The following is a 15,436-nucleotide window of genomic DNA, read 5'->3' on the forward strand; positions in this document are numbered from 1 at the left end:
GTTTTGCGATACAACGAGGAAATGCAGCCAGCATTCTTGGTACAGAGCCGCAAGTGGAGACCTTAAGCTTAGGCTCGCGGTTGAGGCAGCGTATCCATTTGCGCGGCCTCGGAGCGAGGCTGCCGCTCGACTCGAGGCTGCCTCTAATGGATACGCGGCTTATGGCTCGCACTGTTGAAAAAGATCTCGTGTAAAGCCAAGCTTCTAACTGCGCCCTAACTTCACAAACTCTACACCTTAGTCAAAATGTGTGGCTTGGCCGTTTCGTTACTACAAGAAGTAATATTTATTTGTATGTGTAGTCTAAAACTTTCCCGTCTCTCCTACTATCCTGACTGCAAACCCTACACTCCAGTCCTATCTTCTGGGTGCTCCGGTGTCTCGGGCGGGCTGTGGGTGCCTACGGCGGGGTGGCAGGGGTTGTTGCGTAATGAGCCGGTGTGCGAGCGTACTTCGTTTGATTTCGCGTTTGAGGCTAAGCCGGTGGGATGTGACGCTGACATAATCCACCGACTCGCTGGCTCTTAGGTTGAATCATCAGTCATGCGAGCTTACAGTGCTATTTTGTATCAACAGCACCTCCCCTTTGTAGTCTCCGCTTCCTAGTCCTTGCTGCAGGATCTACTGGCTGGAGTTACCCCAAGTATCAGTATCAGTATGCGTATGAATAGGCATAGTGTTTGTTGTAGTGTGCGTGACAGCTAAAAACGGCGCCCCCTCGGCTTGACTACGCATATGTAAGATCCTCATCCGAATAATGAATATAATCAGGCGTTACTTTGCGGAAATCCATATTAATTAAAACAAAACCATATTACATTGCTTATCCGCGAAAAGATAACGTGCTAGTTAATCAGAGCTAACCCGTTATACTTACTTGCGTATTTTTACATGCATAATGTTCAATGGATTCAGTCGTTGTACTTCGGGCCATCAACATCTCCTAAGGATGTCTAGAGAAGCGAAACACGTGTCGAGATTTGTATTTTCGGTGGTGGGTTGTTATATTCATTTGCGTATTTTTTGCGGTAGGAAGGTGGGAACATTAATTGCATGTAAAAATACGCAAGTAAGTATAACGGGATAGCACTGATTGACTAGCACGTTATCTTTTCGCGGATTAGCATGTAATATTTTTTGTTTTAATTCTTACATCCGATATCGAATAGGACAATGTGAAAACGCTCTTAGGGTTACCTATAATAGATACTTTTGTCAACCCTGATTTTTAATCAATTTGTTTAAATTGTAAACACAAAACCCTGATAACGGGTTTTTTGATCCCTGACACTTCATTTGACATTGCTGATAGTCTATATTTTGCTACTTTTTAGGCAAAAGGCGGACAAATTGTTTACTGACCGCCTGTGAAGTTATGGAACTATAATTTCGACGACCGGTTTGGCCTAGTGGGTAGTGACCCTGCCTACGAAGCTGATGGTCCCGGGTTCAAATCCTGGTAAGGGCATTTATTCGTGTGATGAGCATGGATATTTGTTCCTGAGTCATGGGTGTTTTCTATATATTTAAGTATTTATAAATATTTATATATTATATATATCGTTGTCTAAGTACCCTCAACACAAGCCTTATTGAGCTTACTGTGGGACTTAGTCAATTTGTGTAATAATGTCCTATAATATTTATTTATTTATTATTATTTAAATGGGCCGATTTTCATCTAAAAGGAAACTTATCACAAAAAAATAGTATTTTTAACAATCGTGATATACTAGAGAGCTTTTCAGTCAATATGGTGTTTAGGCAACGAAGCTTGCTGAGTTGCCTAAGTAAGGTACGAGATTGAAAAACTCGATTATATCACTATTGTATACAATACTTTTTCTATGAGTCATCTAAAATAATACTCTTTTTACTATATAACCTATACTAAATAATTAATACGGCCGGCGTAACAAGGCTCGATAGGATACGCAACGAATACGTCAGAGGCTCCTTCAAAGTTGCACCCATAGGGGGGTGGAGAGACGAATGCGTTGGTTTGGCCATGTTATGAGAAGGGACGAAGAGTACCCAGTCAAAAAGGCCTTGGCTATCCCGGAAGAAAGAAGAGGAGGAGGGCGCCCGCTAGCTACGTGGTGGACAACCGTAGCCAAAGATCTGGAACGGGCACAGCTGAACACAGAGACAACCCAGGACAGGTGGTCCTGGCGCCTAAGGACGAGGAGAGCCGACCCCAAATTAAGGGATAAGGCAAGGAAGAAGAAGACTAAATAATTAATGAAAATTGGTAAGTATCTCAGTACAGTAAGTGGAAGCGCTGGTGGCCTAGCGGAAAGAGCGTGCGACTTGCAATCCGGAGGTCGCGGGTTAAAACTCCGCTTGTACCAATGAGTTTTTCGGAACTTATGTACGAAATATCATTTGATATTTACCAGTCGCTTTTAGGTGAAAGAAAACATCGTGAGGAAACCGGACTAATCCCAACAAGGCCTAGTTTACCCTCTGGGTTGGAAGGTCAAATGGCAGTTGCTTTCGTAAAAACTAGTGCCTACGCTAAATCTTGGAATTAGTTGCCAAGCGGACCCTACGCTCCCATGAGCCGTGGCAAAATGCCAGGACAACGCGAGGAAGAAGAAGTTAAGTATCTCAGTAGGTAAAAATGTAGACATATACGCGCGACCTCCGCCCCGCGCCCCTTTAGCGGTTTCGATATGGGAGCGTGGCGGCACGAAATTGTTTTTTTTTTATAGTTGACTCCAGAGTTTCCAAAGGAATTTTATAGGTGAGTGGGATCCCATACATGAAAAGTACGCAATAATATTTTGGTACACGAAATCTTAATTCAACCATTACAGTCGACGAGTAGAAAAAATTATATAAATAAATAAATAAATAAATAAATAAATATTATAGGACATTATTACACAAATTAATTAATAATATAATTTTCTACATCTACATATTCACCTAATTTTATAGAAAAGTGACGAAAAAAATGCAACAATGATATAAAAATCGGACCAAGTACCTACGGTGGACAGATTTTAGCAGGTGGATATGTAATTATGTATTTCGTTCCCAGTTTTCTGTCCAGTAATCTATTTTTGTCACTACATATTTTAGTAACTATTCGATTTCACGGTCACTGTTAAAATAACATCTGCTACTGATGCTGTACATTGAACACGTAAATCGAAGAGGAAACCCATATTGAACAGGTGAGAATTTTATAAGCTAACCATTGCAATGTTCAACATGCTAATGTCCTGTCCTTGTCACCACCTCTATTAATAGTGACGTGTCGTCCAAAACAGATTCATTCAATAGGGTTGTTTCCATCTACAAATCTTAGGGCAGAATTGTATCCCAATAAATTCTTTTGGATTATAAGAACATGTTAAACTACTTTTAGGGGACCTGTAATGACCATATTTTTGTAAATATTGAATTTAAAATATCTTTTGGCATACGTCACGTGACCAAACTCGAAACGTCTTTGAAGATTCTGATGACGTCACAACTCTCGGATTGACACTGTTGACAGTTAGATGATAAACAACAAATGACAAATGTCATGTGTTGACAGTTCGTATCTTCTACGTGTGTATGAAGTTATGTGTCAAACCGTAAACTGTGACGTCACACAATTTTCTAAGAGCGTTTTGGGCGCGAAAGCATCTGTCAAAATATATTTTGTTAATTTAACATATTTAAAGCCGTTTTTAGTATAAAAGTTGAACGCTTGTATTACGTTCTCGATCGTTTCAAAAAATTGGAAACAACCCTATTCTATACATTTTGATCGTGCCGCGTGAACTACCACTCGCGACGCACGACTCCAAGCGTCTTGAATACAGTCCGTGGCCTTAGGGCCAGGGCTATAACCGCGAAAATCGAAGTTCTTCAATTGCAGGCATTTTTCTCTGTCACTCTAATTACGTCTTTACTCGGGCTGGCCTGTGAACGCACGCAAAAAAGATCGTGGTCATGCTGCTGCGTCCACACTAACGATCATGATACGCGTCGGTGCTACGCAACGGAGATATGATAGGTACAGCAAAATGATACAAATGTGGAGACGCACGCTCCGAACGTTCGTTTCGTGGGGTGGCGTTAATTGTAGTTGTACTAATAAAACTTTTTAACAAAAAATAAAACCGACTTCAAAAATTACCAAAAGCGCCATACATGTACCTATAACATTTGAAGAGTTCCCTCGATTTCTCCAAGATCCCATCATCAGACCCCGACTTGGTGCCAACGGGACCATCTCGGGGTTATACCCGTTCGATTAAAAAAAATATTTGAAAATCGGTTCACGATTCTCAGAGATATTGAGATAGAACATACGTACAAAAAAAATTCAATCGAATTGAGAACCTCCTCCTTTTTTGAAGTCGGTTAAAAAAAAGGAAATAACCCACATACGTCATTACCCAGAGGGAAATACGCCTTTAATAAGTATTTTTTGACAATTATCCTTATATTTCGGTACTAAACTGAGTAAATTGTGTAATAATAGTTGCTCAGTATGAGCAATATACTCACCACGGCAAATATGGCCTCAGTATTGAAAAAAACACTCAATAATCTTATGTTATTATGACGAAATATATTTATTACTATTATTTTTACCTTTATTATGTTAAGCTTCGATCCCGCCTGGATGCTGGCAAAATTATCGACAGGATTAATGGAGCCATTTTGCAAGACCAAGTCAAATTTACTAATATAAATAGTATGAATAGTATAATGATCAAATTGCGGGACTTGGCGACCGGTTTGGCCTAGTGGGTTGTGATCCTGCCTACGAAGCTAATGGTCCCTGGTTCAAATCCTGGTAAGGGCATGTATTCCTGTGATGAGCATGGATATTTGTTCCAGAGTCATGGGTGTTTTCTATGTATTTAAGTATTTATAAATATTTATATATTATATATATCGTTGTCTAAGTACCCTCAACACAAGCCTTATTTGGCGACCGGTTTGGCCTAGTGGGTAGTGACCCTGCCTACAAAGCCGATGGTCCCGGGTTCAAATCCTGGTAAGGGCATGTATTCCTGTGATGAGCATGGATATTTGTTCCTCAGTCATGGGTGTTATCTATGTATTTAAGTATTTATAAATATTTATATATTATATATATCGTTGTGTAAGTACCCTCAACACAAGCCTTATTGAGCTTACTGTGGGACTTAGTCAATTTGTGTAATAACGTCCTATAATATTTATTTATTTATTCTATAATGAAAACTATGTAAAAATGTGTAGCTGTCATTACAATGATTTGAACATAATTATTATTCGATATACTTAACTTGAATTATTGTCAAAATAGTTTGAGTCAATGTTAGATATTTACAGTTTCAACAATAATATTTTTAGATTACTTCAAATATGAGTCACTTTTGTTATAATGATTTAGAAATTGCTTGCTATCGATATCGATAACACTGGAGTCGATATTTAATTCATCACTAGCACAGATATGGTTTTGTCCGGGAAAAACCGGGCTATGAACATTACTCAACTTCAATTTCAACATTTATTCAGCAAATAGGCCACAAGGGCACTTTTACACGTCAACATGGAATTTACATACAAACACAAACAAGCACTCAACAATTTTAAAATACAATTTACTATTTTTTTAATACTACGTCGGTGGCAAACAAGCATACGGCCCGCCTGATGGTAAGCAGTATCCGTAGCCTATGTACGCCTGCAACTCCAGAGAAGTAACATGCGCGTTGCCGACCCTAACCCCCTCCCACCCTCGTTGAGCTCTGGCAACCTTACTCACCGGCAGGAACACAACACTATGAGTATGCCAAGGAAGCCGCCAGTTCTTCGGTCACCCCATCATCCTCGCACCGTCATCGCTGGGCTAGGGTTGCCAACCTTAGTGCACAGATTTGCGGGATCTGAGTATAAAATGCGGGACTCCTTCACCCGGCCTAACTGGGTAAGGTATATTGATCGTCAACTTATTGAAAGGCATGCAGAATTAAACCAATTTCACTTTCTTATTGCACATTAAAATATAACTTTTACAACAAATATTTAAATTATGTTGTTCTCGTGCATTACTCGCGTCGTAATATATATTCAAGTTAAAATCACGCGCTATCACATTACTCTAATTTACAAGTGAACGTTTAAGTGCGTAAAATCTGGTCTAGCCTGAAAGCGGGACAAACGGCGTCCCGCGTGGGCTCTTTGGACGCATACTTTAGGGCTCCAGAAACGGGACGTCCCGCATATAGCGGGACGGTTGGCAACCCCAGCTGGGACCCTGGGACCCCATGGACCTAGAGTTTAATATCCTATTAGATTGAATTCGAAAATATATTTCGATTGGTTGATTAATCCTTTTGTTCATTCCCTTATCGCTAGTGGCCTAAATAATCACATACAACGTTTTTTTCCTGTTACTTATTTGAATTATATAAAACCCCGGCCAAGTACGTGTCGAACCATGCATAATGGAGCGTTCCATAATATATATATATATATATATATATATATATATATATATAACCATCCATTCATTCTCCATTATGAATCAAAATAAGTATTCCGTGACTTCATACGTTATGAAAATATATAAATTGAAACAAAAAAAATAATTTTCAAAATCGGTTCAGAAATGACGGAGTTATGGAGTAAAAAACATACAAAAAAAAACATACAACCGAATTGATAACCTCCTCTTTTGAAATCTTGAAGTCGGTTAAAAATACAAAAAGAGAAGTCTTGTGTTTCGTGGCTATCGCGTTTTTCTGTTCAATATTTTTTTAATGTTCCTTAAAATCAGTCAAATTAAAAGCAGTAGTTATTAAAGATTTTTATTTAATTTTATTCAATATTCTTAAACAGCGCGGTCACGCACAATTTAATATTTTTCGAAAATAGTAATTGATTAGCATTAGGTACAGACGTGTGTTACGGACGGAAGAGCATGACGAAAATTATAAGGGTTCCGTTCTTGCTATTTTGGCTACGGAACCCTAAAAACGCCTTTAAGGCACAGAACACACAGACGTTGCGCGGCAAAATTATATTAAACCCACGAACGGGAGTTACGCTAAAGCTTGTAAATATGCGATCTTTACCTGTCTCTTTATTAAAATAGAATAGTATAAAATTCTAAAGTCTTTTGGTATCATTTTTTTGTACTACGTCGGTGGCAAACAAGCATACGGCCCGCGTGCTGCTAATCAGTCTCCGTAGCCTATGTACGCCTGCAACTCCAGAGGAGTTACATGCCCGTTGCCGACCCTAACAACCCTCCCTCCCCTTGTTGAGCTCTGGCAACCTTACTCACTGGCAGGAACACAACACTATGAGTAGGGTCTAGTGTTATTTGGCTGCGGTTTTCTGTAAGGTGGAGGTACTTCCCCAGTTGGGCTCTGCTCTGGGTATTTTTTTAAGGCGGTTTTCAATAAAACGATACGTCAAGATCGTGTAGTATTTTCTTATGCTAAAAAACGATGTATCGCGCAACACGCTACGCTGCGAATTGCGATCCGTGTGTCCAACGCCTAATCTGCTGATATTATTATATAGGATAAACTATATTAAAATTAAATCTATTAATTTGTTCCAGTCATCATGTACCGCTTCCTGTGGCTTCTCTTCTATATGGTTCACGCCAAAAATACCAATACTACTCGTGTATTTAAATATGTGAATAATGACCAAATAGTTGAAGATTGCGAAAATTGTTTATCAAAATGTTGTCCTGGTGCGCAAATTAGTTTGATATTTAACAACACAATCAATTGTGTTGACAATGTGTTCAATGTGACTAAATTGGAAGATTATGAAGTAAGCATTTTCAACAAAGATGTAAAGAAGAAGATTATTAAGACAGGGAAGACGTTGAAGAGCTTCAAGTTCGTGTATAGCGACGTTTTTGAAAAGCTGAAAGACAGAACGAGTTCAAAAAGTATGGAGTTCTACATTTTGGAGGTTAGTGAATATAGTTGGACAAGAGTATATACGTGGGAAACGGTTCTCTAAATCATTGCCAAAAATTATTTTAGCTACCTACCCAATATCATTTCGCAATCAATTATTCGCATAATTTCATTTTGCTGAATGATCTAGTGCAGGGGTTCCCAAAGTGTGCGCCGCGGCGCCCTGGTGCGTAAAGAGGGGCGCCGTGAGTTCTATCATTATCCGAAACCACAAATATTCGCGGGTACCTATTTGAGCGCTCGCATCGGTAAATAATATAGCGTCGTGTCACTCTTTTTCGACCGTGATTTTAAATTTACAAGGGCGCCGTTGCAAAATACTAAACTTGTAACTGCGCCGCATGTTGAAAAAGATTGGGAACCCCTGATCTAGTGGAAACTTAAGAGCCCGGTAACGATTTTGGAGCAAAAATGTAAAATTGATAGATTTAGTCGTTGAAATTGTACACCTTTTGTTACGTAATATTTAAATAACACGTATTGGTTTCTATTAGCACGTCTTCTCGTCTTGCCTTTTAATAATGAGGTCGCAAGCGTGCGTCCCCGGTAATATGTGACGAGAAGATTTAATGTGTTTTTAACCATAGAGACTATACATCTCTATTGTATTGTAGTAATTATTTATTTTAAGATTATTATAATGTAATGTTTACCCAGGTATTGGCTGTTGTATTTATAAATGTTGTTATGTATTTTTCATGTCACTATATGATGTTACTATAAATGTTGTATTGACTTGTAAAAGAGCCCTTGAGGCCTACTTGCAGAATAAATACATTTTTGATTTTGAAGGGACAGTTTTTAAAAGTTCATCTAAAAATTATGGTAGTAAATTATTATTACATTATAATAATCTTAAAATAAATAATTACTCCAATACAATAGAGATGTATAGTCTCTATGGTTAAAAATACATTAAATTTGGAGATGTAAAAGGTCCCCAATGTAAGAGTACTAATACTAATAAGATTTGGAAGTGTAAAGTCTCTCTGAGTGTGAAAATAAAATGTAGTATGTATTGGTACATACTACATCAAGAATATTATACAATATTATTAGTATAGTCTCCACGGTATGTCCAAACGACAGAAAAAATCTATGTATGTCTGAATCTGCTTACAAAATTTCACGAAACTCAGTTGAGAATTGCGAACTGTAGAAGAAATCATCGGACATACGAAACAAAATGGGCTGAGTCAAAATAAGAAAGATCTGCGTCTGACTGTTTTGATTTTTGCGTTTATTGTTGCCGATTTTGTATGTTAGGTGTATGCTTACGGCACATTTTTTTTGCCGTTTTGTGCGCTGTTTGAAGTAACTTAAGTTCTTATAAAAACCAAAATATCAAAAATTCTTCTAGCTAAAATTCAGAGAGGAAAATGTCGGGAACTTTTGTATGGAAAAATTACTAAAGCCCGACCAGAAATATATGATCATTGTCAAGAGGGCGCTGTTATTTTTATGTATAGAGTGACAGTTCAGTTTAGTATGAAATTTTTAGTTCAAGTGAAATTCCGCAATATGGCGCTCAGGCTTTACTAATGTTTGCTATTAATACAAAATTAATTGAACCTATTTATTCCAGGATGGCAGTAAAGCCGTTCGGAAGCTGAACTACCTGGACCAATGGCCTTATCCTCCATGGAACTATACGACACATTGCGTGGAAGTCCAAGCTATAAGCAGGAATGGCATTGACGTTAAATCTACCAGACTGATACATCGCGTCATTTTTAAGAAAATGAAAATGGACAACCACATTAAAGATGTTATCATTGCATCTGGTACGTGAATAAAAGTTCATTATGTAACTGATATATAAACGGCCGGCTAGTCGACCGCGAGCCAGGAACAGATTTCCATGACCAATTGCCTACCGGGCGAAAACTCGTATAGTGGTTACCGGCTATGTAGACCTCGTGGACATCAGCTGCCGCTCCGCTAGTCGGTTGAGTGATGGCAGCCACCGAAATGCGTAAAATAAAACAGATGATAGTTCAGACGCTATTGTTAATTTAAAACGTCAGCCGGTTATATCACGGTGGTAAGAACGTCAGCTGGTCTAACGATATTTGGCTACCTTTTTGCTTTCCGCCGCCTCGGTAGCTGTCCCAGCCCTGGTCGAAGTAGGTACTGGAAGAAGGTAGATGGGACGGTGCCAGTGTATCGCATGTGGCGTCCCAGACTAGCACCCGTCCCATCTTCCACGGGACCAGGATCATACCGTCCGGTCTCTTGCCATCGTCCGAAACGCCGTTTGGTTCAATGATAGCGCGTTGACGGTGGCAATAGACCGGCGGATGATATCGTTTAGGGCAGCGTGCCTGGAGATTCGACCAGCGCTTAAATGACAAGAAAGGCCGTGGTGTCCAAGCACGTCGACGATTGTGCTGCAGGGGCATCTGTTCTCTAGTTGTGTAAATCTAATATTCAATCAATCAATCAATCAATCAATTCTTTATTCGTTCATGACAGGTACATAAATAGGTGGTAAGTCAGTATTCTAAGGAACAGCTATGATGTGCCTTTTGGCGTACGAAATAATTTCTTATTATCTAACTATATACATATTCAATAATTTATTTACACGGGCAATGAGCTAATGAGATTGGCATATGCAAACATATATTTCAATAAGTCAATTCATATAGATATATTAAAAAATAATATTACTTATTTTCTACAGCTATGCTGATATCCTGCTTGTTCCTCCTGCTGACTCTGGTGGCCTACGGTGTGCTACCGCAGAAAAGAAACCTCCCAGCCCTCATGCTGATGGCACTGGTATCATGCCTGATGACCACGTTTTTCTTCAGGGCCGTCCAGGTGTTCACTGAACATGTATCCATCAAGAAGAATGTGTGCACTTTTGTGGGTGAGTATTTGAGCACACATTTATACAATATTACATATTTATACAGTGTGTCCATAGCCGTTGGACAAAGCCGAAATGTACATATGCATTAGGGTATTTAGAACCAGTGTACAAAGTATCATAACAACCGGTGCAGCGGTTTCGAAGAAATTAACAAATTACCATTTTTTACTTTGGAGCAGCCTGTATGTGTTAGTAGCTCCTAAGGTAATATCTTCAAAGAATAATATGGAACCTTCTTCGAACTTTTTGATTATCTTTTTTATTTATGACACTAATAAGCTTCTGCCTTTGAAAAATGTCATCATTATCAAATATTTCGAACAAATTGTCAAAAACACTGTCAAAGATTAACACAGTCTGTTTCTTTTTGTTGTCGATTATTGCAAATAACTTTTGGTCGATTTTTTTTTTTATCTTTTGTTCTAATTAAAAAATATTAACGTCAGAGCATTCCTGAGAAGTAACCCTACATCTGAATTCAGGGTTTGTCCAATGGCTAAGGTCAGTCTGTATAATCCTCGTATAGGTACTTAATATTTTTTAGTTGCAAAACTTTGATAGGGTATTACGCAAAACTCTGCGCAGGGGGCGCCAATAGCACAAACAGTCAACAAACCGCCTTGATGCATCAATGTCATATTTATTCGTAACAAATAATCTGTGAAAACTTGTCAAAAAACTGTTTACGACATAGTATATACACCGTGTTTTTTTTCCGCTCATTTCAAGGGTGCATTCCTGAGCTTAAGTTAAAGTAACTTTCTCAAAGACAATATTCTAATAACTCCATTACGGATATGAACAATTTTTTTTTCTTTTAAGGCCCTTACGAGCGTGTAAACTTGCCTTAGGGCCTGTGTACATATTGATTAGTGATTAGTACGAGTTTATTCATTTGCAAACAAAGTTAAGTACTATCTCGAACGATTGTTCGAAATGACATTAATATATCACAGTTTACAATTGTTCGGTTTTCATTTTTTTTTTTATTAACTATGACATTTAGTTTCCTTAAACGTACTTACCCCGGAGTTAACGGAATTCAATAAAAACACGGTGTATAGGTCACTTTATGGATTACGGTTTGTGCTAGTGCTGCACTCTGGCGGCAGAACATTAGAGTTATACTCCTTATTTTCTTTGCATTTTTGAATCGTCATAGTGATTTCTCATTTTATCGACTACCGATATACATATATCGATACATGTAGAGCACATTTAAAAAAAAGATTAGAGGTAAACAATGTGTGATCTTATCGCTAAAGAGCAATCCCTTCCAGGTAAGTTTTAATACATCAAAATTTTAGAAGAGAAATGCAATAACAGTTAACAATCTCATATTTTACCAGTTTAGCGTATTTTTTTTCTACATCATCTTCAAAATCTGGTTTGATATTCCATTAGTTAAATAAATAAATAATTATAGTTTTTCCTAATTATTTAAATTAATTATTTTATAGTCAAATTTATTATCTGCTATTAACTATTCATTGTTTTCATTGAATATGTTTATTTCACATTTTCAACTAGTCAAAGATCGCTATGTCTCTGACTTCGTTCGTTTCATAAATGTCTTTCATTATATAACAACTACATAAACGGCTATATTTATGTAGGTAATTATTATGAATTACAGGTCTAATGCTCTATTATTCATTGTGGGCCAGTTTTACGTGGATGAACGTTATGTCCTACGACGTGTGGATAACTACATGGTAAGAACATTTATTTTATCAGAAATCAGAATTTTTATTTGCTTACAAACATGGTCAGTACAAAGTACTATGTATAACATAAGGTATTAAATTTCACATGATTTGTGAATAAAGACATGCAAATATAAATACTTATTCTAGTATGAATTATATTACCTATTACCAAACAAATAGTCAATTTATTTATTTATATACTTAATAGGTACGGGCAATTCCAATTCTCTTAGTGTAAGGCTTGAGTGAACGCTCGAGCTGGGCGTGTAGCGTAGCGGGCGTGTGGCGTGCATGTTAAACAAATGCAAACGTATTGGCTATGTGCGAAGTGCATGGTGGGGGTATAGTAAAGCAATCGCAGCGCACGCTGTGGTAATAATTAGCACTAATAGAGGTTAGCGTCTTTAACATTTCGTACAAATTATACGCATGAAATAGAATTTTTAATTTACGATATCTCCTAAGATATTCATTTAAATTGTATGGTGTAAGATACCATTGTAATCTGTATGACAACAACTAACGTACTTAATTTGATAATGATTAATACTGTATACATGTAAATACACACACACACGCACACACACACGCACACACACACACAATTACTGGCTCCATTATTCCTTTTCTTTTTTACTTTTTTACTATTGCATGTCTGACAACCCCGATACTTACCTAGTTCTATAAACAATTGTTATATGTGATTTTAATTGTATACATATATTATTAGACTTACTTAAATTTTCGTGTGACAATCTGTAAATTAAGGAAGAGCGGTGTTGCCCAATACAGGCAAATTTTGCTTACCGGGTAGCACTATCCCCTACTTTATAAACACCTGTATATTTTACGAAAATAAATAATTTTAATTTTAATTTTTTTTTTTTTTAAATAGCTTTGCAAATACCATATATTAGGTGATCTTTTTCTAGATGTTAAAAATAGGTATACTCGTAGTAAGTTTTCCTTAAAGGATAGGCAATACACCATCGCGGACTTTTTTGTAGACCAATGAAAGAGGGACAACTCTTGGATACATTGTGTTTTAATATCACAAACGGATTAGGCAGCGTTTTCGATTAAAGCTCCGAGACAGCGTGATTTTTTCCAACATCCTTATCAAACATCGTCATATTTCAACCAATTTTACAAAATACCTTAACAAATTATACACTTAAACCTTCCTCAAGAATCGTTCTATAGATAGGTAAAAACCATATGAAAATCTGTTCAGTAGTTTTTGAGCTTGGGGGACGTTTTACAAGATGTAGTGATTTGACGTTTTCTGCTGGATTTACGGATGCTGGGTGGCGTGACAGTCATGCACGTAGCGAATAGGAGCGGTCTTAGTGCACGCAACTCAAATTCTGAGCCCGACGCCACGCTGCACGCCCCGCCGCACGCTCCGCTTCGAGCGTCCACTCAGGCCTTACACTTATGGTAAAGGCGGAAGCGAGTTGCTTTACTGTTATCTCGCCTGCGCGACAGCAGCAACAGCATGCTAAAAGTGTTAGCCGAGCACCTCGACTGCCCGCTTACCAAAAACTGGGTGGGGAGTAGGGGTAGTTATGTGCAGAGTTAATTAGTATAACGAAAAAAAAATGTTAAACTACTTCCTTCTGCCGGAGCTGACCAGACTGACTGACTGAGATGTATGTATATTTCTTTTTGTGTAAAAGGTACCTATAGATATTTTAACTTTACGTAAGGACTGGGAGAAGTGTGTTCGACATCTCGAGATTCCGAGCAAAGTCCAAAGTGCAAAGAGTCTCTATAATGGAAATACTCTACGCTGACGATGTATGTCTTATGTCCGACAGCATGGCGGATCTTCGAAGCTAAGTTGACGCTTTACGTCTCTCTTGTCAACGGTTTGGACTCGTCATAAGTGCTTCCAAGACGCAAATCCTCAAGCAGCCACCAAGAGGTAGCGAAGCTGACTCAGCAACGCTTTATCTAGATGGGAAACCACTAGAAGAGGTATCACGCTTTAAATACCTTGGAAGTACTATCCGGAATGACAACACCTTGGCTTCGGAGATTCCATTCCGCATCGCTGCCAATTTCGGACGACTTGCTGACCGGGTTTGGAAGTCCCATGATCTTAAGCTAGTGACGAAGATTAGCGTCTACAAGGCGCTAATTATCCCGGTCCTTCTGTATGGTTCAGAGACTTGGTGCCTTTACAAATCTGATATAAAAAAGCTGGACACCTATCACCTTAGATGTTTAAGACATATACTCAGAATCAAATGGCAAGACAAAGTTCCAAATTCTGAAGTCCTGCGTCGTTCTGGCCTCTATGGTATGGAGGCTCTACTAATGCAGCGACAGCTAAGGTGGTGTGGACATGTCCTCCGTATGGATGACCGCCGGTTGCCCAAAACCGTATTCTACTCTGAATTGGTGGAAGGCAAACGCAAGCACGGCGGTCAGCATCTGCGTTACAAGGACGTGCTCAAACGACACCTGAATGCTTGCAACATCAACCCTGAGCGCTGGGAGGAGCTTGCTGCAGACAGAGCATCTTGGCGGTCCACCATTTTTAACCACATCAAATCGTTTGAGGAAAACCGCCTCAATGCCTTAGATACCAAACGCCAACAACGTAAAGAGAGACCGAAGCCCTCTTACACGTATACATACAACGCGTCTGGCCAACTCTATTGTAACACCTGCAAAAGAGTCTTTAAGACCAAGTTCGGCCTGGCCAGCCACATTAGGGCCCATAATCGGCGTAATCCGTAATTGCTGAGGTCGCCGTCATCGAAATCGATGAGGAGGACTATACACTACTTTTTTTCAAGCCTGTAACGAACACTATTATTTTTATTTTATTTAAAGGATTTTTAAAATTTAAATTATCGATTTTTTTCTAACCTAGGAATCATATACAACATACT

At 38.4% G+C, this 15,436-nt stretch overlaps 1 protein-coding gene across 1 annotated transcript in view; it reads left to right on the top strand.

Annotated features, from left to right (window-relative positions):
* Positions 1–15,436, top strand: part of LOC133532097 (G-protein coupled receptor Mth2-like) — a 28,964-nt gene that overhangs the window by 4,023 nt on the left and 9,505 nt on the right. Inside the window, exons 2-5 of the mRNA XM_061870592.1 lie at positions 7,574–7,938; positions 9,532–9,730; positions 10,633–10,821; positions 12,461–12,539. Coding sequence (XP_061726576.1) covers positions 7,574–7,938; positions 9,532–9,730; positions 10,633–10,821; positions 12,461–12,539 — 832 coding nt within the window. The remainder of the gene's footprint in view (positions 1–7,573; positions 7,939–9,531; positions 9,731–10,632; positions 10,822–12,460; positions 12,540–15,436) is intronic.

This window comes from Cydia pomonella, chromosome 26, assembly GCF_033807575.1.
Source record: "Cydia pomonella isolate Wapato2018A chromosome 26, ilCydPomo1, whole genome shotgun sequence".
Lineage (NCBI taxonomy): Eukaryota > Metazoa > Arthropoda > Insecta > Lepidoptera > Tortricidae > Cydia > Cydia pomonella.